General features: G+C 40.2%; 1 protein-coding gene across 2 annotated transcripts in view; it reads left to right on the forward strand.

Annotated features, from left to right (window-relative positions):
* The window catches only part of flt1 (fms related receptor tyrosine kinase 1), a 188,051-nt gene that overhangs the window by 33,561 nt on the left and 133,248 nt on the right, over positions 1 to 21,242 (forward strand). For both annotated transcript variants that reach the window (XM_061240512.1, XM_061240513.1), the window contains exon 4: positions 18,026 to 18,150. In XM_061240512.1, the coding sequence (XP_061096496.1) occupies positions 18,026 to 18,150 (125 nt within the window). The remainder of the gene's footprint in view (positions 1 to 18,025; positions 18,151 to 21,242) is intronic.

Below are 21,242 nucleotides of genomic sequence, written 5' to 3' on the forward strand. Positions count from 1 at the left end.
CCAAATAAATGGTTATAGTCCTCTACTGCACAGCATTGCCCTCAGGCAACAGACATTTCTGCCCCCTAACACCTCCCCACAAGTTTATTTTTTACACATCGTAGTGTTTGATGACATGTCTGCAATCAAATCAATGAGGTGCTGAAGTGGGAATGATGTAATAATTTGAAAAGGACTCGTTTACAGGTTGCAGTATGGAAGCAATCCATGGTCTGGTGAAATGGTGCATTAAAGTTCAGTATGTTGTCAGTTTACATGAAAATAACTAATGTTAACCCTATTAACTGTGCCCCCTTTTGGTTGAGTCATTAACATCCCAAATTATTGTTGCGTTCATAATTATATCATACAAAAACTGACATAATAAAACCGATTCCAGATTGTTAAAAAACTCTGCTTGTGTCAACAGCAGTTTAGAGGCTTATCAGGCTCTTATTTGCAAAGCACGGCAATACAACTCCAGCCTCCCCCTTACCACACTCACAGTTTACAACCCTCGCCACAGACTCAGACAATAAAATGCATATTCTAACAATCCTTGATACCATTTCTTTATGTCAAAAAATGATGTTCCAATATAAGAACAAAAATATACAATTCAGAAGTTGAATAAACACAGTCCAGTTGACATATTTCGGGTTTGGTAGAAATATAAGTTTGTTATTCGATATAGATATATTTATGGACAAATATCCCACCTGGTTATGAAGCTACGACTGTTTTTGACTAACGTTGAAGTTTATTTCGTAATCCAATCAGCTATTTTTGAGAAGACAATATATTTGCCGGGACTATACCTAAGCGAATGTCATCTGAAACTACTTATTTTTTAGTAAATGCATTGCTAGGTAATTTCAGTACTGAACTAATGTAAAATGGTAAGATGTTGGTAAGACCCCTGTACAGGGTTTCCAACCCTTTCCAGTTTAGGAATATCACTGCGTTCGCATAGCAGAATGAATATACAGATGTGCCAAACCATCCTATGAGCGTTTACATTACAGGCAAATCTTTGTCCGACATAAATCTGTGCAGAATACACAGGGCTTTCACCACAGGGATGGGCTATATCACTGTAAAACTGTTTGTAGCTAATCCTGGTGGTATTTATATGGCTATTTATATGGTATTTATTGTGCATAAATTACTGTAGGATACATCAATATCAGAGGACAGTTTTTATTTGCATTTGCGTGGGTTGAAGTTTGGTGGTACAACAGACATCAAAGTGCTTTCTGTCTGTGTATATTTCAATATTGTACTTTTGTAAATAGTTTTATGTTCGTTTACCTCCTAAAATCCAACCCCACATCCATGTCATATGAGCTACATTAACAAGGCATTTCTGTCTGCAAAACTGCTGCTCACTGGATTTTTTTATTAGATTTTTTGCACCATTCCTTGCAAACTCTAGAGACTAGTGTGTGTAGAAATCCCTGGAGATCAGCAGTTTCTGAGATACTCAAACCTGTCACCAACAATCATTCCACAGTCAAAGTCACTTAGATCAAATTTTTCCTCATTCTGATGGTTTACGTGAACATTAACTGAAGCTCCTGACCCGTATCTACATGATTGTATGCATTGCACTGCTGCCAATGCAAACAATGTTCTTAAAAGTGCTCAGTGAGTGTATAAATAGGAAAATGTCTGTTTTCTATTTGTTGTCTCAGGGCAACATTCTGTATCTTTCAGCGCAATATCAAGGTCCATTGTAATTTCATGTAAAATCATAGCCTTGGTCACTGTTTTTGCCAACATATGAAATAGTCAGAATGTCAAAATAGGGAGATGTGAAATGTCAGAATAGGGAAGAAATGTGACAGTAACACAAAATAACCACGTTACAACAGTGGTATGGAGAAGAAAATCTCTGAACACACAATGTGTCAAACCTCTAAGTGGATCGGCTACAGCAGCAGAATACCAAAATGTCCAAAAAACAAGTATAAATATAGCTGCAAGCAGCAATGAACGGGCCCAAGCACCATGGGCGCAACCACCTTGGTGGCATAGTTGTGCCAATGACATGTTTCACAATATGTACACACTTTGGAAATAATCACCTTCCTGGAGAACGTATAGTGTGCACAGGAATTCCCCTTTGATCAATGAATATGTTGGTGCTGCTATTGGAATGCATCAATGATATAAGCCTCACTTCCTGTTGCCAGATGGTGGTGCTATAATATTGAGCCGTGTATGGTTTTTGAATTTGATTACACTCCAATAATGAACCTATTTTGAAATTCTAAGCCACATCGGAAGATGTCGAGTGAAATTAATTATGCCAGCAGGTGGCGCTGTGACATTGACCATTTATTGGAACATGGATGTGATTATAATCCAACATGGAACATATCTCTAAAGCGATGTGAAATGAAATTAAGCCACACTTCCTGTTGCCAGCAGGTGGCGCTATGCCATTGAGCCTTTATTGGTATATGGATGAGATTACACTCCAAAAATGAACATGTGTGAAGTTTCAGCCACATCAGACAATGTAGAATGAAACAAAAATAACTTCTTGCTTGAACATTGTGATAACATGCTACAGTCCTGTATGGAGAGCAGAGATTAATTAATTTCCATAGTTTTTACACCGGGAGGCACAATTTATGCTTGAAAAGTCATTAGGCTATAAATATGCACTCAAAATAAAACCATTGGCTTAAAGAAACTATTCCATTTTATTGTGGCTTCAGCAGGGCTCGAACCGCGGAATTTGTGTATCTTAGTCCACAGGCTTAACCATAACGCTATACTCCACCTTATACGCGGGTGCCATCTATTGGTAAAAAGTTGTATGTTTCCTTTTATCTTGGTTTAATCATTTCTCTACGAAGTGCCGGATAATATTGCATTAAACGTCTAGTTAGCCAGCATCATTCTTTTCCATTTCACCGGTAATTATGCTGCCTGAAACGCATTTGTTCAGCCAAATCTAAAGGAGATGCCACCGCTCTGCCCTCAATACGGTATTTTCATATTAAGTTACCATTCCGAGCAAAATTGTATGTTCTCTTAATTCGTGTTTAGTCACAAACCTAATAAACTAACATATCTGGCGATTTAACTGAAAGTTTTCTATTCATGTAAACCAACGTAGCTGACCTGTTTTTTGACTCACACAGACAGTGGACAGGCTGGCTGCTGTTAGCCCGTGCGTGTCATCTCGCAACGACCTGCATGCGATACCTTTGTTGAACATAACGGTCTCATGTTAACACAGCGTTCGAGCAGAGACACCTCAAACGCTAACGTTTCTTTTTGACTTCATGTGTTAATCTTTTAAATATATGATACTCTCCTGCCAGTTAAAGCCTGTCTTTAAGTCTTTAAATGTCTTCAATATTTATTTTAGTTATTCAATTCATATAATGAAAATAGATGCAAAGAAACGTCGGGCTGGGTGTTGTCAATACATTTTGTCGCGTAGGCTGCAGCTGTAATTCATACATTGTTATGCATACTGGCTCGCTATAAAAATAAAAAAACCTATCATTGAAAAATCACTTGAAGGAAGAAAAAAATCAAACTACCACTTTTTGCCAATAAATGGAATCCCCGTTTCAGAAATGACAGTGTAGGCTATTATGTGTATTCCGACGCGAATTACATTTAATTGGGTTACGGCATTCACTTCAATCGAATTAAGTCAAATAGAAACGGCTCGAATTCCTTAATAAGGCTTCTTGGTTTTCAAGCTAACTTTCGAACAGCTGTTTTGGGTTGAGTCCTTAAAATGCTACAATCCTTTTTTTTTAAAAACCAAATAACATTGAACGTCAATGCAAGATATGCATTATATGTGTTAATCTTTTAAATATATGATACTTTCCTGCCAGTAAAAGCCTGTCTTTTATTTTAGTTACTCAATCCATATAATTAAGGTAGATGAGAAAAAACTTTGCTGTGGGCTGGGTGTTGTCAGGACATTTTGTCACGTAGGCTGCCGCTGTTACTCATACATCGTTATGGTTACTGGCTCGCAAAAAGAAACAAAACCTGTCGTTGAGAAATCACTTTATCCAAGAAAAAGAGAAAGAATACCATCCTTTGCCAATAGATGGCAGTCGCGTATTAGAAGTCAGTTGCGACTTGCGTTGAGGTTTTAAGACTGGATATAATGAGTCTCCAGCGAAAATAGTGAATCATTATTGGTTAATGGATGTGATGACACTCCAACAATGAACATATGTGAATAGTTGTAGCTTCAAAATCAGGCAATGTAGAATTTAATACCTTTTTGAAATTATTTAATACATAATTTTCCTGTTTGGGCAGCATTCCATGTTAATTTTAAGGCTGACCATAGCCATACCATTCCAAGATATTAAAATCAGTTTATAGCTGTGTGTCAGGGCTATAATATCATGCTGAACACATTTTGTGTGAATGTGATGAACCCCCTAGGAAGAGTATTTCAAAGTTTGGTACGTGAAAAAACACACAAAATCCAAAATAGCTCACTTCCTGTTCGGAAAAGTTAAGGGATGCAAATGAGAAATGTGTGTGTCTTGAGGAGACTCATATGCATACCAGATTCGGTGAATTTACGTGAAAGTATATGTCCACAATATTAGAAAAGAACCATAGGGGGCGCTGCGTAGCCACGCCCAGATGAATGTGGATATGGATGTGATTGCACTCCAACAGTGAATATATTTGTAAAATATCAGCCTGATCAGACGATGTAGAACGGAATTAAGCCCACTTCCTGTTTTTGCTCGTAACGTGTGTATTGTACGCCTCGCCATTGCCAAACCGTTTGAGATATCAAAAATCCGTTTGGCTTTTAGGGTCAAGACTATCCTAAGATCATGCTGACTACATTTGGTGTGAATGTGATGAATACCCTAGCAGGAACACATTCAAATATGATAAAAACTTCACTTCCTGTTGCCAGATGGTAGCGCTATAACATTGACTTCTTCTTGGGACATGGATGTGAGTACACTCACACAATGAACGTATTTGTAAAATATCAGCCAGATCAGACCATGTAGACCATGAAATTACGGCCACTTCTTGTTGATGCGGCGAGACGTAAAATTGTACGCCTCACCTTGGCCGTACCGTTTGAGATATCAAAACTATCCTGGCAATTTAGGATCATTACTATCCTGAGACCATTCTGACCACATTTGGTGTGAATGCGATGAACCGCCTAGGAGGAGTACTTAAAAGTATAGTACGTGTAAAACGCACAAAATCCAAAATGGCTGACTTCCTGTTCACAAATTTGATTGGATGCAAATTAGAAATGTGTTTGTCCTGAGGAACCCCACAGGCAAAGCAAATTTGGTGCATGTAGCTCAAAGTGCCTGCCCACAATAGAAGACAACGCGATAGGGATGTGGAGTCCCTCGGCCACACCTAGGTCTGAGCATCTGAACGATCCTGATGGCCACCACTTCTGATGTGTGGGCAAAATTAAGACAAAAGTCAGTAAAATTAAGTAAAAAAAAGACTTTTTACACATGGCAAGGCCCTCAAAAATGCCCATTTGATGGAAGAGAGAGAATAATAATAATCCTTCCAATAACAATAGGGTCCTTCGCACCCTACGGTGCTTGGGCCCTAATAAATAGCTAATAAAGTACGCACTGAGGGTATTTTCAGGAAATACATAACTTTTTTTCTTGGTGCATTAGTACCGTAATGATACAGTGTTGCCATGAGGTAGCAAAATAAGGGGGGGGGTCTCTGATTCTAAGCTTTTGATTGCATGTTCTTGCCATTTGTCAATGAGAGGACCAGAGTTGTGCCAATGACAATCAAGGAAGCCAATATGAGCCTGAGAAATAAGAAAAAAACTTACAGAGACAAAGACCAGATATGTATGGACTCCATTATATAGTATATAAATAATAATTTAACCACAAAGGTGAATGAGAACACAAATTTAACCGACAGATGCACAGTTTTATCTATGCAAGTCTCAGGTTCTGATAGACTGAGTTATACATTAGACTACATACCCTCTTTTGCTAGGGCTGGGTGGTTACCACTGAATGACAGCAGGAGCAGTGTATGTTAGGGTTGAACGATTAATCTATTTCACACTGAACTTATACAATAGCTGCATTTTTTATGAGATAAATTACTGTTTTGGTTCATTTCGGAATGCTTATAAAGTCATCAGTCTGGAAGGTTAGTGACCAAATCAACAGGAATAATGAAAAATAGAACATACAGTAGGGTGTGAAAGCAAACCTGAACTCTAAATGGTTGTGTTCAAGAAAATAGCAGTACAACATCAGTAACCTGATGAACCACTGTTATAAGTAGTAGTGATATTTCCGCATGGCAATTTTTTTACTTGTAGATGTAGGAGTGTAATAGAAAAACAACAGACAAAACTGTCATGACCTGTCATTGGCCTGCCTGATCTTAACCCGAGTGGTGTCTTGTTATTGGACTTCTGTGCTGGTCATGGATGAACACCATCATCAGACCTGCGGCCGTATGTCTCGGTCATTCGGGTGAAGAGAGGAGCAGAGCTGTCAACTGATCACCACCTGGTGGTGAGTTGGATCAAGTGGCCGGGGAGGCTGCCGGACAGACCCGGTAAACCCAAACGTGTAGTGAGGGTGAACTGGGAATGTCTGGTCTGACGGAGGTCCCCCTCCGCGAGGTCTTCAACTCCCACCTCCGGAGGAACTTCTCGTGCATCCCGGGGGAGGCTGGGGACATTGAGTCCGAGTGGGCCATGTTCAAAGCCTCCATTGCAGACGGGCAAGCAGGAGCTGCGGCCAGAAGGTCATCGGTGCCTGTTGGGGCGGCAACTGAAGAACCCGCTGGTGGACACCAGCGGTGAGGGAGGCCATCAAACTGAAGAAGGAGGCCTTTCGGGCTTGGCTGGCCCGGGGGTCCCCTGAAGCAGTAGACAGGTACCGGGTGGCCAGAAGGGCTGCAGCTTCGGCAGTCACTGAAGCAAAAACCTGGGTATGGGAGGAGTTCGGGGAGACTATGGAGAAGGACTTTTGGTTGGCCTCGAGGAAGTTTTGGCAAACCATCCAACGACTCAGAAAGGGAAAGCAGGGCTTGTCTCAGGCTGTCAGCAGGGGAGGAGAACTGCTGACCCGGACTGGGGATGTTGTCAGGCGGTGGAAAGAGCACTTTGAGGAGCTCCTGAACCCGAACAACACATCCTCTATGGAAGAGGCAGAGCCCGAAGACTCCTATATCCCTGGTGGAAGTTGCTGAGGTAGTCAAAAAGCTCCTCAGTGGCAAGTCGCCAGGTGTGGATGAGATTCACCCTGAGATACTCTGGATATTGTTGGGCTGTTTTGGCTGACACACCTCTTCAGTGTCGCGTGGAGGTCAGGGACAGTACCTGTAGAGTGGCAAACCGGGGTGGTGGTCCCCATTTTCAAGAAGGGGGACCGGAGGGTGTGCTCCAATTATCGGGGTATCATACTCCTCAGCCTCCCCGGGAAAGTTTACTCTAGGGTGCTGGAAAGGAGGCTCCGGCCGACAATCGAACCTCGGATTCAGGAGGAGCAATGTGGCTTTCGTCCTGGTCTTGGAACAGTGGACCAGCTCTTTACCTTGGCGGCGTTGCTGGCAGGGTCATGGGAGTTTGCCCATCCAGTCCACATGTGCTTTGTGGACTTGGAGAAGGCCTTTGACCGTGTCCCTCGGGAAACCCTGTGGGGGGTACTGCGGGAGTATGGGGTACCGGGGCCGTTGTTACGAGCCATCCGGTCCCTGTATAACCAAAGTGAAAGCTGTGTCTGCATCCTCGGCACAAAATCAAGCATGTTTCCAGTGGGTGTGAGACATGTTTCCACTTTGTGCGGACGACGTGGTTCTGCTGGCTTCATTGGACTGTGACCTTCAGCACGCGCTGGAGCAGTTTGCAGCCGAGTGTGAAGCGGCCGGGATGAGAGTCAGCACCTCCAAGTCCGAGGCTATGGTTCTCTGCCGGAAAATGGTGGATTGCTCCCTCTGGGTTGGGAACGAGCCATTGCCCCAAGTGAAGGAGTTCAAGTATCTCAGGCTCTTGTTCACAAGTGAGGGTAGAAGGGAGCGTGAGATTGACAGGCAGATTGGTGCAGCGTCAGCAGTAATGCGGGCATTGCACCGGACCGTCGTGGTGAAGAGGGAGCTGAGCCGGAAGGCAAAGCTCTCGATTTACCGGTCGATCTACGTCCCACCCCTCACCTATGGTCACAAGCTAGTAGTAGTGACCGAAAGAACGAGATTGCGTATACAAGCGGCCGAAATGAGCGTCCTCCGTAGGGTGGCTGGGCTCAGCCTTACAGATACGGTGAGGAGCTCAGACATCCGGAGGGAGCTCGGAGTAGAGCCGCTGCTCCTTCGCGTCGAAAGGAGCCAATTGAGGTGGTTCGGGCATCTGATCAGGATGCCTCCTGAGGTAGACCCAGAACCCGCTGGAGAGATTATATATCTCTCCTGGCCTGGGAACACCTCGGAATCCCCCAGGAGGAGCTGGAATGCGTTGCTGGGGAGAGGGACACCTGGAATACCCATCTTAGCCTACTGCCACCGCGACCCGACTCCGGATAAGTGGATGAAGATGGATGGATGGATGGATGGAAAACTGTCATGACATGCATGCTGCCTGTTCTGAGTAATTGACTCACTGATTGGAAGGGGTGTATTCAAAATAATAGAGTTTAATTAGAGAGTTCATTAATTCTGTGACAAATCAGGTGTCATTAATTGTCCTTTAAGGAAGAAGGGAAGCAAATGTTTCACACATTGTTATAAAATATATTTCCTTCTGAATTGCTAAGTAAAATGGACCGTTCCAAACATTGTTCAGAGGAACAACGTAATTTGATTAAAAGCTTGATTTTCATATAAAGAAGTGCAGCAAATTATAGGATGCTCAGCTAAAATAATATCAAACGCTTTAAAAAGGCGACAAAAACCTGAAACACGTGGAGGAAAATAGGGACAGTCAGAAGACGTTTGATCAAAGCTAAGCTCTCAGCAAGAAAGCCCCGTAAAGCACCATTGTCAAAAAAATGGCATGTGCAGAATCGGTTCAAATTTGCCATGGAACACATCGATTGGCCCAAAGAGAAACATTCTGTGGACTGATGAGAGTAAAATTGTTCTCTTCGGGTCTAGTGGTCTTCGAGAGTATGTAAGACGACCCCCGGGTACTGAATTCTAGCCACAGTACACTGTGAAGACAGTGAAGCATGGTGGTGCAAAAATCATGGTATGGGGATGTTCTTCATACTACGGTGTTGGGTTCGTAGGCCAGGGATCATGGCTCAGTTTGAATACATCAAAATACTTGAAGAGATTATGTTGCCGCATGCCGAAGTGGAAATGCCCCTGAAATGGGTGTTTCAACAAGACAATGACTGCAAAAACAGGAGTAAGCGACCAACATCTTGGTTCCAGACAAAAAAGATTGAGGTAATGGAGTGGCCAGCTCAATCCCCTGACCTCAACCCCATTGAAAACTTGTGGGGTGACATTAAAAATGCAGTTTCTGAAGCAAAACCCAAACATTTGCACAAACTGTGGAATGTAGTTCATTCATCCTGGGCTGAAATACCTGATTCTAGGTGCCAGAAGTTGGTTGACTCGATGCAACGCTGATGCGCAGCAGTTATCAAAAACAATGGTTATGCAACTAAATATTAGTTCAGTAATTTAAAGTGAAGTTGAATCTTGAAAAATGTCTTCAGTTTATACAGTTTGAAGAGAGTTTGAAGAGAAAAATGCCATTTTTTTGAACAGATTAATATTCCTGTTTTTTATTTCCTGTAAAAGAATAAAGCAGACTTGATAAAATGTGCTAATGCTTTGATTTGGAATTGAATGTGTAATGTTTCCACTACATTTGAAATATTGAACTAAAAGCTATTCAAAAATATTTGCACTTTTTTTAACGCACTGCTATTTATTTGAACACAACTGTACATCTCATTGTCAAACTTAAACTCAAACTTCAGTGTATAACAAAAACAAAGTATTGCTGTTCCAATACTTATGGAGGGGACTGTACAACATTGGGACTTTTAAATTACACTGCATGCTTTGCCGAAGGAACATCTGAAGATCATGAACTCAGTTTGACAGGCAAGTGCAAGCTCGATACTTATCAGGCTTCATGTGTCTCAAAGTGGCTCTTGAGAGCTGAGACATCTAAACATTTAAATGACCATTTTTTAAATTGTGCCAATGTTACTAAAATAATTTATCACAAACAAACATTAAATAACAAAATAGTTACAAATAAAATAAAAACTTACATCTCTCCCTTGGGCATAATTATATGGGTCTTTCTGTCAACATATGAAAATATTTAAAAAAAATGATCAATAGATTTTTGTCTTCAAATCTCTTTGTCCCAGCACTGGAATTTCATCCTATGTCATCCTGGATAACAGATACTCTGGTGCAAATGAATAAAATATTTTAAGTCATTAAACAGGAAGTGGCATCATGCAGAAGCTTCTGAAAGACCCCCAAGCTGTGGTAAAAGCTTAGTAGGTCTCTGTTAAACTATTTTTACTCTTTTTACTCACTAGTACACTATGTCGCAGAATCGTGAGTCATACTGGATAATGCCTAAAAAGCATTTATAATGCATTTTCATGCAAATTTGTTTATTTGATATGCATGTACATTTAGTAGTTGAAGGTGAAGGTCATAGATTTCAATAGGCAACCAAAACATTTGGCTGATTAAAGCTGACACTCATCACTCATTCTGGATAACAATTACGTCACACAGGATAACATTTATTTTGTTTTACCTCAGAGATACATATTTATGATTTTAGATATATAATGTATTTTGTCATTGTGCATTACAATGTAATTAACTCATTATAAGCTAAATGTGTTTAAATATTTGATTAACTTATGTCCATAAGTAACAAGAGAATCCAACACATTCATAGCTTTTGGTGAATATAATTATTAAATAATTATTTACCACTAGGAATTAATATAAGTTTTACAAGTACAGTTTTCACATTTTAAGGTAAAATGGTTCACCTTTCAGCACGACAATGAGCCGAAGCATACAGTCAAGACAATGCTCGAGTGGATTTGGGAGAAGTCTCTAACTATCCTTGAGTGGCCCAGCCAAAGCCCAGACTTAAACCCCAGAGAACATATAAGGAGAGACCTGAAGATGGCAGTTCAAAAATGCTTTCCATCCAATCTCACAGAGTTTGAGAAGATCTGTTGATGATGAACTGGCCAAATCCAGGTGTGCAAAGCTTGTAGAGACTTACCCAAGAAGACTAGAAGCTGTAATTGCTGCCAAAAGGGACAAAGTACTGAATTAAGGTTCTGAATACCTATATAAATGAAAGATTTCAGTTTTTGATTTTTAATACATTTGCACAAATTTCTAGAAACACGTTTTCACTTTGTCACTATAGGTTATTGAGTGTAGATTAATGGGCAACAATGGCAATTTTATAAATTTTAAATTAAATCTACAATAAAGTGTACAAAAAGTGAAGGGGTCTGACTACTTTCTGAAGCCACTATATGCTTGATATGCAATGATCAAAGGAAACTCCAAAAGAGATAAGAAAAAAAGTGTAAATATATCAGTCTTGCATAGGGTTACAAAGCCATTTCTAAGGATCTGGGACTCCACCGAACCAAATGGATAACAACTGGAACAGTGGGGAATATTCCCAGGAGTCGCTGGACTGACAAAATTCATCCAAGGGCACAATGACAACTTATCCAGGAACTCACACATGATCCCAGAAAAACATCCAAAGACCTGCAGGCCTCTCTAGCCTCAGCTATAACTCCACAATAAGAAAGAGACTGGACAAGAGTAGAAGAGAGTAGCAAGGTAATGTTCCATGGACAGATGAGTCAAAAGTGGAATGTTTTGAACGATATGGATTCCATTATGTCTGACGTAAAGCAAATACAGCATTTCAAAAAACAGATACCAAAAGAACATCATAACAAAAGTCATATGTCTATTAACACTCAAGTGGAAATGCTGTTCATGCTGAAAAACCTACCAATTTAGGCTTTGAAATTATAGGAAGTGTTTGGTTGCAATTATAGCTGCTAAAGGTGAAACTAGTTATTAAATTGAAGGGGGCAATTACTTTTTCACAGGGGTGTTTGATAACTTTTTTTCTACAGTATATCATTGACTAAACTGCATGGTACATAACAGGGCTCCAGACTGTACCCAGTTTTCTTGGCGGTACATTTTTTTCTGCACTGGTGCAACTAAAAAACACTTTTTCAATTATTTGTTCTTTCATTGTTCCATTCCCCACAAATTATGAAACTTATGGCGATTCCTGCATTTTTACATTCCTCAATTCACAACAGTTCATCAGTACAGGATAATGTGAACTTCACTTCCACATGCAGTAGGGCTGAACGATTTGAGAAAATAATCTATTTGTGGCATTAAATCAATTAAATAATAAATAACAAGGCGGCACGGATGGTGCAGTGGGTAGCAAGGAGGTCCTGGGTTTGAATCCCCGTCGGCCATGCAAACTCTGTGTAGAGTTTGCATGTTCTCCCCGTGTTTGCGTGGGTTTCGTCCAGGTACTCCGGTTTCCTCCCACAGTCCAAAGACATGCAGGTTATTGCTAAATTGCCCATAGGTATGAGTGTGTGAGTGAATGGTGTGTGTGCCCTGGGATAGACTGGCGACCTGTTCAGGGTGTATTCCTGCCTTTCGCCCAATGTATGCTGGGATAGGCTCCAGCCCCCCTGCGACCCTGTTCAGGATAAGTGGGTTAGGATAATGAATGAATGAATGAATAAATAACAAGAATGTTCTGTGTTTACCCAGGTTCCCCTTGTCTAATGTTACAATTTGTCTAAAGATCTGAAACCATTCAGTGTGACAAATATGCAATACAGAAAATGGAGAAAATTATTTTTCACAGCACTGTAGGTCCTCTTGGCTTCACAAAAAAATAACCCATCACAAGTCACAACACAACCTTTATAACAAGCCAAAAATGAACACATGCTGTGCAAGAGCCTTTCAAGAAATTTAAGATGGATGACAGAAAGTTAATTGTCGGGGTAGAAAACTGAAAGCATCCCCAAATGGCAGCATTTTATGAAAAGTGGTTTGATGCCAATACACAAGAGATTAGAAACAAGCTAGCCAAACGAAAATCATATTGCACACCCTCATACACGTCCTCTTTTACCTCACATTTCAACAGACCAGTTTTGTGTCAATTTAGTGCTCAGAAAACATTGTGTTACAACAGATGCTATTCTCCCCTACATGGTGGCAATATTCTTTAGTAAAGCAACTTTTAACACTGGTCTGGTCACAAACCATTCTAGAACCCAAAATCGCAGGTAGTTTTGGTGATAGTTTTTAGAAGAGATGCCTGAATGTGCTTTTGACAAAAACCAAGGCAAACAAAATGGCCAACCACAAAAAAAATACAGTATAATTTCCCTGTCAGGGTGTTTGCCACAATAGTTCAGAAAAAGATTGGTTGGAATATCGGCTTTCCTTGCAGAGTAATTTGCATATAACATTTTTTCCTGCTATAACAGCCCAAATACAATACAATACAATACAATAAAACAACAATACAATACAAAAAAAATACAGTGGCCATATTATTTGATCTAGCGACTATCATTTAATACATTTTGATCAAAGTAATCTCAGGTAGATTTTTTTGGGTTCTAAGTTTTCCATATGTTTGGGTTGTCATTTTTAACGTGAAATATCTGTCATCTCAATATACTAGAAAATCACTCCATCTGTGTCTCAAAAGTGTTAGCATCAGTGACATTAGAAGTTAAACTGTTGCATGATATATACGTCACTCGTCAACCACGCAACAGCAAACAAACGCTTTTTATTAATTACCGTTCAAAAAAAAGGGGACTGAAATGGCGGCAGGCATTCTGAAGGCAGGACGAAGAGGGAAAACTTGCCATTTGTATACATGTGCCAGAAGCACTTTATCACTGATAAGTAATGATTGGCCATACAAATAATGTTACGGCAATAAATTGGATGATATTGATTATTAAGATCATTATCACGAAACGGTGGAATTTGTGTTACTCACCTTTATAGCTTTGAAAAACATGTTTTAAAATTTTGAAACAATTTTTTAAAATATAAGCAGTTTAATATAGTGAAGTCATGGCAATATCTGGATCTACTTTTTCAGAACGTAAGAGTTTAAACCCTGCCCACCTGACTATATTTCCTCAATATTCCCTTCACTGGCAATAAAGATGCAACGTTTCAGAAATACTGTGAAAAGAAGGGAATCAGTTGTATGTCAGTAATGAGACACCATACATACATACAGCTGAATTGCAGTGGATCCTATGGACTCGGCATTTAAAATGCAATTACCTTTACATTGCAAAGAGGGCGTACCTCCAAATTCACGCAAAATGCCCATATGTGCCATGTGTATCTATGCCGAGCCAGCTTACACTTCAGGTCCATGCTAGCTAGGAGACAATTCAAGCTGCAATGCAAGCAATTCAGACAGCAGTGGAGATTACAGTAAAAAAATATCAGTGTTTTAGTTAAAATTACATAGCAATCTTTTCAATGAACACTGTGAACACAATGAAGTACTATATAATGCTTCTCTTTATGAAAAGCTGTCCGCTTTTTCTGGTAGCTCTTGCAGTGATAAAGTGCTTACTGGGTTATTGCTTTCTCAGTTAAACTGGATAACGTTAGCTTAGCATGTCAGGCAGTAAGCAAATACCTAGGCTAGCTAACATGCTGTTGCTTTACCAATAAATATTATGTGCATTTTATATTGAATGTTTCAGCTGATTGGTCAGGATCTTACAACAAGCTGCAGGTTCTGATTCGATCAAATTGTTTGGAAACAAAAGCATTACAATTTCCTATCAATCAAGATCAGTGAATTAAATAAAGAAAATAAGCTACCTATAAGAACACCGACAGCTGAAATTTGAATGTTTAGACCCAATGGTAGATACCGAATTGGTGCGTAATCAGTGTCGTTATCATGGACAAATCTATGGACAGACCGGCATTCTGCCAATCCTACACGTTTTATAGACTCGAACAGAACACAGGGAAATGGCCAATTCCTTCAGAAGTTAACGTCCATTCAATTGTAGTTTTTCTCCTGAGGAATGTGCTTTATGATTGTGGTTGCTTAATGGATATCCCAGACACTAAAACACTTTGATTGATGTGAACTGAAGCAATAATTATAGAGAAAATGACAAATAACAACACAACACTACCCTGTGTTCAGAAGACCGTGTTAGCTCACAATGTTCCAAACACCTATTCACAATATTCCAAACAGCACCTGATGCACAACTACAACAACTTTTGCACTTCATTATGCTGGCAAATGTCTATTAAATCTTAATCTGGTTAATCTTGACATTAATTAAAAACTGTCTATATCAAACAATGTCTGTACGTGCGTGAACAATTTTACAAGGAACACTTTTAGTTGAGCGGTATAAGCCTGCCCGGTATGTAGTCTCTTGTTAGCAACAGCTTCCACACTACAAATCCACAGGGGAACACCATTACCTCGTAACTGTATGTTGAAACCATAGACATGTACGCTCTATGGCTGAAACCAAAGTTTTTATGAAAATGAATCGACTATACACACACTCAAAAACGGAAGCCGATCTTGAATTAATTTCTTATTTATTCGTCATGAAATTTGCACTGTTCGGAACATTGCGAAAGACCCCAAATAACCTAATCTGCATGCTTTTATGCATTTAGTTGCTGCCACATGCATGACTGATTAAATATTTGTATTAACAAGCTGGTGTACAGGTCTACGTAATAAAGTGATCACTGAGTGTATATTCTGTAATTTGATAGTTCTTGTACCACCTTAATAGCTGTATCTTTCTGCTCTTCAGCCTTATTGTTTTGTTCTCTGGTTACTTTAACTGTCTCTACAAACAATATCCTTTTTCCAAACTTACTCTTCGGATGTGATTATCCTGCCTCATTACCTCATAACCATTCTATGCTACACTGTGGGCCCCTCCACAGGTGACCTGCTGCACCACACTTCCCATATTCATGGTCACCCCCTCATCTTGCACACCTTTGTTGCTCTCTGCAATACTTGCCATATGTCCACACCTCATTTATCCAAAGCCACTTACAGTTGATTAGACTAAGCAGAGAACAATCCCTCCTGGAGCAATGTAGGGTTAAGTGCCTTGCTCGAGGGCCCAACCGCTGTGCAGGACTTTTTGTGGCTACACCAGGGATTGAATCACCAACCTTGTGTGTACCTTAACCACTATGCTACATGCTCATACACACAGGCATTCTGCTTATTACTCCTTACATCCTCTATATTTGTATGCACCTACCTTCCCTGAGCTTATAACCTTCAGCCTCATCCTCACATCCTATCATTAAGTTGCCATCATTAAGTACTTTTGCATACAAAATCTCTCCAATTTAGCCAAGGCTGTTGTCAGTATTAATATGTTCATTTACTTCATATTTTCCCGCGTTCTCGTTAAATCTTAATATCGCAAAGGATATTCCTGGGTCTTTGTCTGTTCTGCACATTTTTTCCTCAACCCGATTCCTCACTACTATTATCCTTTCATATTCTCCAATCGCCTTGTCTTATCCCCTTTTTCTTTGCTAAACTCCTCAACCATATCTCCGAAACTACCTGTCTCTGATCCATTCATGGAGCAGTCGAGGTCAATTCCTACTTTTCCCTGCTGCATTTTCGGTGCCTAGGTGAATTCTGAAGTAACCACGAGTAACTCCACAAATAAAATGTCAGTTCATTCCGCTGCATTAAGTGAGTGAAGATATGATATATTTTTGTTCTAAAAAAAGAGAGAGAGGGTCCAGTTCCACTTCTGCACTGACAGGCATAGAATAGATTTAGTAGAATAAATTTGCATTTAAAGAATAGACCTTTTAGCTCAAAAGCTGGGTTGCAGGTCGAAGAATGCTTTTGGTGTCAATACTATGCTGCGACGCGCACATGTAACTTCCGCTATGCATTCACTTCACCCCTGGAGTAAACTGGGCATTATAGTTCTCTTTGCCCATTCTATCTATTTTTCCTCTGTATCACTGCTGTGCTGTTGTGAACCAGGAAGTTCAGAAGGTGGAAAAACTAATCTCAAATGTGGTATGTTAAAAAACATAGCAGTTGTATTAAGCAAATTCACTGAAGTCAGTGAATGTGTTGATTGTATCCGGCCCACTGGATTTAATCTATATATTAGGAGAGTCTTTCACTTGCGTGCTGCTGTTAGGACAGAAATAGAGATGGCCCCCGGCTCCCTGGCCCCGGGCAGGGCAGAGCTGTTTTTTTCCCAGGGCTGTGATTTTATCTGAGAGCCCCAGCCCTGAACGCCACATCCTGTGCTGTTGGGGAGGGCAGGGGGAGATGTGTGTTTGTGTTGGGGGAAGGGGGGACGTGTGGGCCATGGGGCATTGTGGGGCGTCCAGATACATAGGAGCACCACTACCTAAAGGGTTCCTGGTTTTAAGGCAGGGCATTGGCCACCAGCCCAGAGGGCCATTTTTTCCAGTAGCTCCTCATTCTCCCTTGCTTTCCTTCTCCATCTATTTCTCCCCATTTTCAACCCCTTTTTACCTGTCCCTGTACCTGTCCCTGTACCTTCCCTTTGCTTGCCCTCCCTCTTTTTCTTCCAATCCTATGCCCTCTTTCCCTTTTGCCCTCCTGCTTGCCCTTGCACACCCTCTCTCCTTGTATGGAATCAAAGACCAGCCGTGGGCTGATATGTCCTTGGGGTACTTTTGTTAAATGTTCAGAGGTATTTTTTTCTTTTAATAATGCAGTTGCAGCAAACAATGGAGGAACAACACCCAGTTTAAATGGCAAGAATACTGAGCCTGTTTCATACGCCCAGAACAATCCATTGCTGTGTGTACTTGTACTCCAGAAGTTCTTTATCCATTGTGTTAGTGCATGTGACTGTGTGTGTGTGTGTGTGTGCGTGTGTGTGTGTGCGTGCTTGCCTGTGTGTGTGTTCTCACTACATTATGTGTATTTCAGGCAGTCAGCAGCCATTTGTGGAGGTGCAGACAGAGATCCCTGATGTAGTGTACATGAAAGAGGGGGAACCCCTTGTGTTCCCCTGCAGGGTCACGGCTCCACACATACCTGTGTCTCTAGTCAAGGTAAAGTTCTCCACTCCACACACACACCGATGTCCACGGTCCATTGACAAATTATGCTGTTACTGGATTATAAATGTACAGATTACACCCATCACTGTGCACCATTATACACCATTACTTCACCATCAGGGTACCATTGCTACCCATATCACTGTAAAGAACTCCATGTCATGGATTATTCATTACTTCTCCAGCTCTTTAAATTAACCTATAAAAGCATGTAAACTATCTTCCATTTCTACCTCAACTGAAAGCTGCTGCCTTTCAGACCGAGTTAACCAATGAAAACATTGGAAATATACACCCCTGCTCAAAAGTTTGGAATCATCTTGCCTTTTCCTGCTTAATATGTTCTTTCGGCTTATCAAACAATTCACACGTGGTCAAAGCTCAGACAGAGCTTTTATTAAAGGGTGTTTTTATAGTCATATTTTGTATTTGGTTGCATGTCCTTTGCATGCCATGACTTACATGCAAAACCATTTAACCAACAAATGTGTTCCATAAACTATCAGCATAATTCACACCTGAATCTAGTCCCACCCCCCAATTCCCATAGGCATCCATTCAAAATGGGTTTTAGTATCACTCGTAGGACAACCAGAAAATCAGATATCTGGACTCGGATATTGATAGGTCACAGACATCAGCAAGCCATGGCATGCAAAGAATATGTAACCAAATACAAAACATGACTGTATTATTAGGCATTCTGTTAATTTGTCTCAATTGGGGTAAGGTATTTTTGAGTGGGGGTGTATGTCACTTCCATCTCCTCAGTGAAGACCCTGACGTAATGGGTGGGGAGATGATTGGCTGTGGAGGTCTGCAGCCAAGACACTCCTGGTATTCTTAGGTATGTGATCCTCAGATAAGATCTATCCCAGGTGGTAATGCATTTGTAGATGGTTGTCATGAATGAGTATACATTCATGAATATAGGGTAGTCCATATAACTGCCTCACAGCATGCTGTACCAACTTTTAAAATAATTCATAAACACTTAATGTGAATATTATGTATGCTTTTTGGCGCAACTATGAATGTATTATGTGTAGTAGTCCAAGATCTGTGAACCTTAGTTCAGATCTATCCCAGCTGGTGACATAATGCATAAATACACATTGTTTAGTATGGTTATAATTCATATATTTTGAAAAGCTCATGTGCATTCATAGATATGGTCTGCACTGTAAAGGAATGTGTTTGAATTTAAAAGTGTGCCCTTGCTGCATTTTTTAAATAAAATTCTTTGCAGAATTTTAAGTTAAATGAACTTGAGAAAACAAGTAATTTACACTAATTAGTATCTTCTGAAGTTCACTTAACTTATAATTCTAATGCAGCAGGGACACTAACTTTTAAAAAATTGGCAGTATGTAGTAACAGATTGTTATGAAGACAGCATTCGTGTAAGTCATTGCCAAAGATTGTATATTCTTCCGAAGGTGTTGTGGTGTTGGGTTTTTTCCCAGCATTCCCACTTTGTTCTGAGTGAAATGACGCCCCTAATTTCCTCTGCTCCCACAAACAGGAAGCATCATCTATGAGAAACCAAGAGAGCTCTGAGAGACAGAATGATGGTTCTGTTGGTGGCAGAGAGACACAGAAATTGCATAAGACAGAGAGAGTTGCATAAGACAGAGGCAACTCTTTAAGACACAGAAACAGCTGTGTAAGACAGCTATGTACCATGAAGAAACAGCTGCATAAGTCAGAGAGACAGCTGTACAAGACAGATCAAGCTGCATAAACGCATTGCGTTTACATAGCAGACGTGAAGTGTGCCAGTCGTGGCTTTTAAATTACACATGAAGCGCTCTTTTACACACAGTCCAGTCATTAGAATGGTTAATAATCCCTCGCACATTATTGGTAATGAAACTTTCGTTAATATCACAATTAGTCACATTTTGCTTGCATTTTTTAAACCGTTTAAAGTAGGCTGCTGTAGTGTTATTTGCTGTAGGTCTAGTTTTTTTCAAGGTGACATATATTTCTTTGTGAAACCACTCTTTCAAAGTAGATTAGCCCATTTCAATCAACCTTCATTCACTCGGTGATAAAGGACAAAACATATAAACAGAAAATGTCTATACTGGCAAATACAGTAGTGTGCAGTGATGATTATACACTTAACACAATGAAGATAAATCAGAAGCCAAGTACTATTCAAGTATTTATTTCATGTAATATTGGTTCATGTAGATGAAAATAAGTAAACAGAGAGCTCCACTGTTTAACACTGTGACACTGCTTAAAGTTCGTCTTACCTTAAGTACTGGAACAACTGACCATCAGAAGTAATTTTGCAGTATAATGTTGCTTCAAACCAGTCTAAACAAATTGTTTAGCATCAACAATTCAAACATGCATTTATGATATGCAAAAATTATTATGAATTTTTTAATGAAAAAATGATGTTTTCAGTGTTTCTGTTTATTAGCCATACTTTTACCTCAATGTAATTGTGGGAATATTTTTTTTAGTTCTCATTGCCTACAATAGTATTCTTCAGTACATTTTCACCTAATTTTTTAAAAGAAGTAATATATTAAGACCTCTTTTAGGCAAACGTGGTGGTGTATAATCATCACTGCACACTACTGTATAATCAAGTACCATGCTTTTAGGGTGGTATGGTACAAATGTGAATATCAACAGTGCATTTGAACAGCACGCGAGTTGAGGAGAAATTCGCCTTCAGGGAGAAAGTATGCTACTCGGTGCTTACACTAGCAGAGGTGACAAAAGAAAGCGAGCTCTGCACCATGAACACCATGCGTCCAATGTAATTCCAGTCTTAGACAGAGACGGATATATAGATCAGAGAGAGGGCTGCATAAGACAGAGCCAGCTATAAACTACAGAGAGATTGCTGCATAAGACAGAAGTAGCTATGTAAGACAGATACAGCTACACACAGCAGAGACAGCTGTGTAAGACAGACAACTGTGTAAGACAGAGACAGCTGCATTAGACAGAAACAGTTGCATTAGACAGAAACAGTTGCATAAGACAGAGACAGCAGCAAAAGACATACAGCTGTGTATGACAGACAGCTGCTTAAGACAGAGCCAGTTGTATGAGAC

This window comes from Conger conger, chromosome 4, assembly GCF_963514075.1.
Source record: "Conger conger chromosome 4, fConCon1.1, whole genome shotgun sequence".
Taxonomy (NCBI): Eukaryota; Metazoa; Chordata; class Actinopteri; order Anguilliformes; family Congridae; genus Conger; species Conger conger.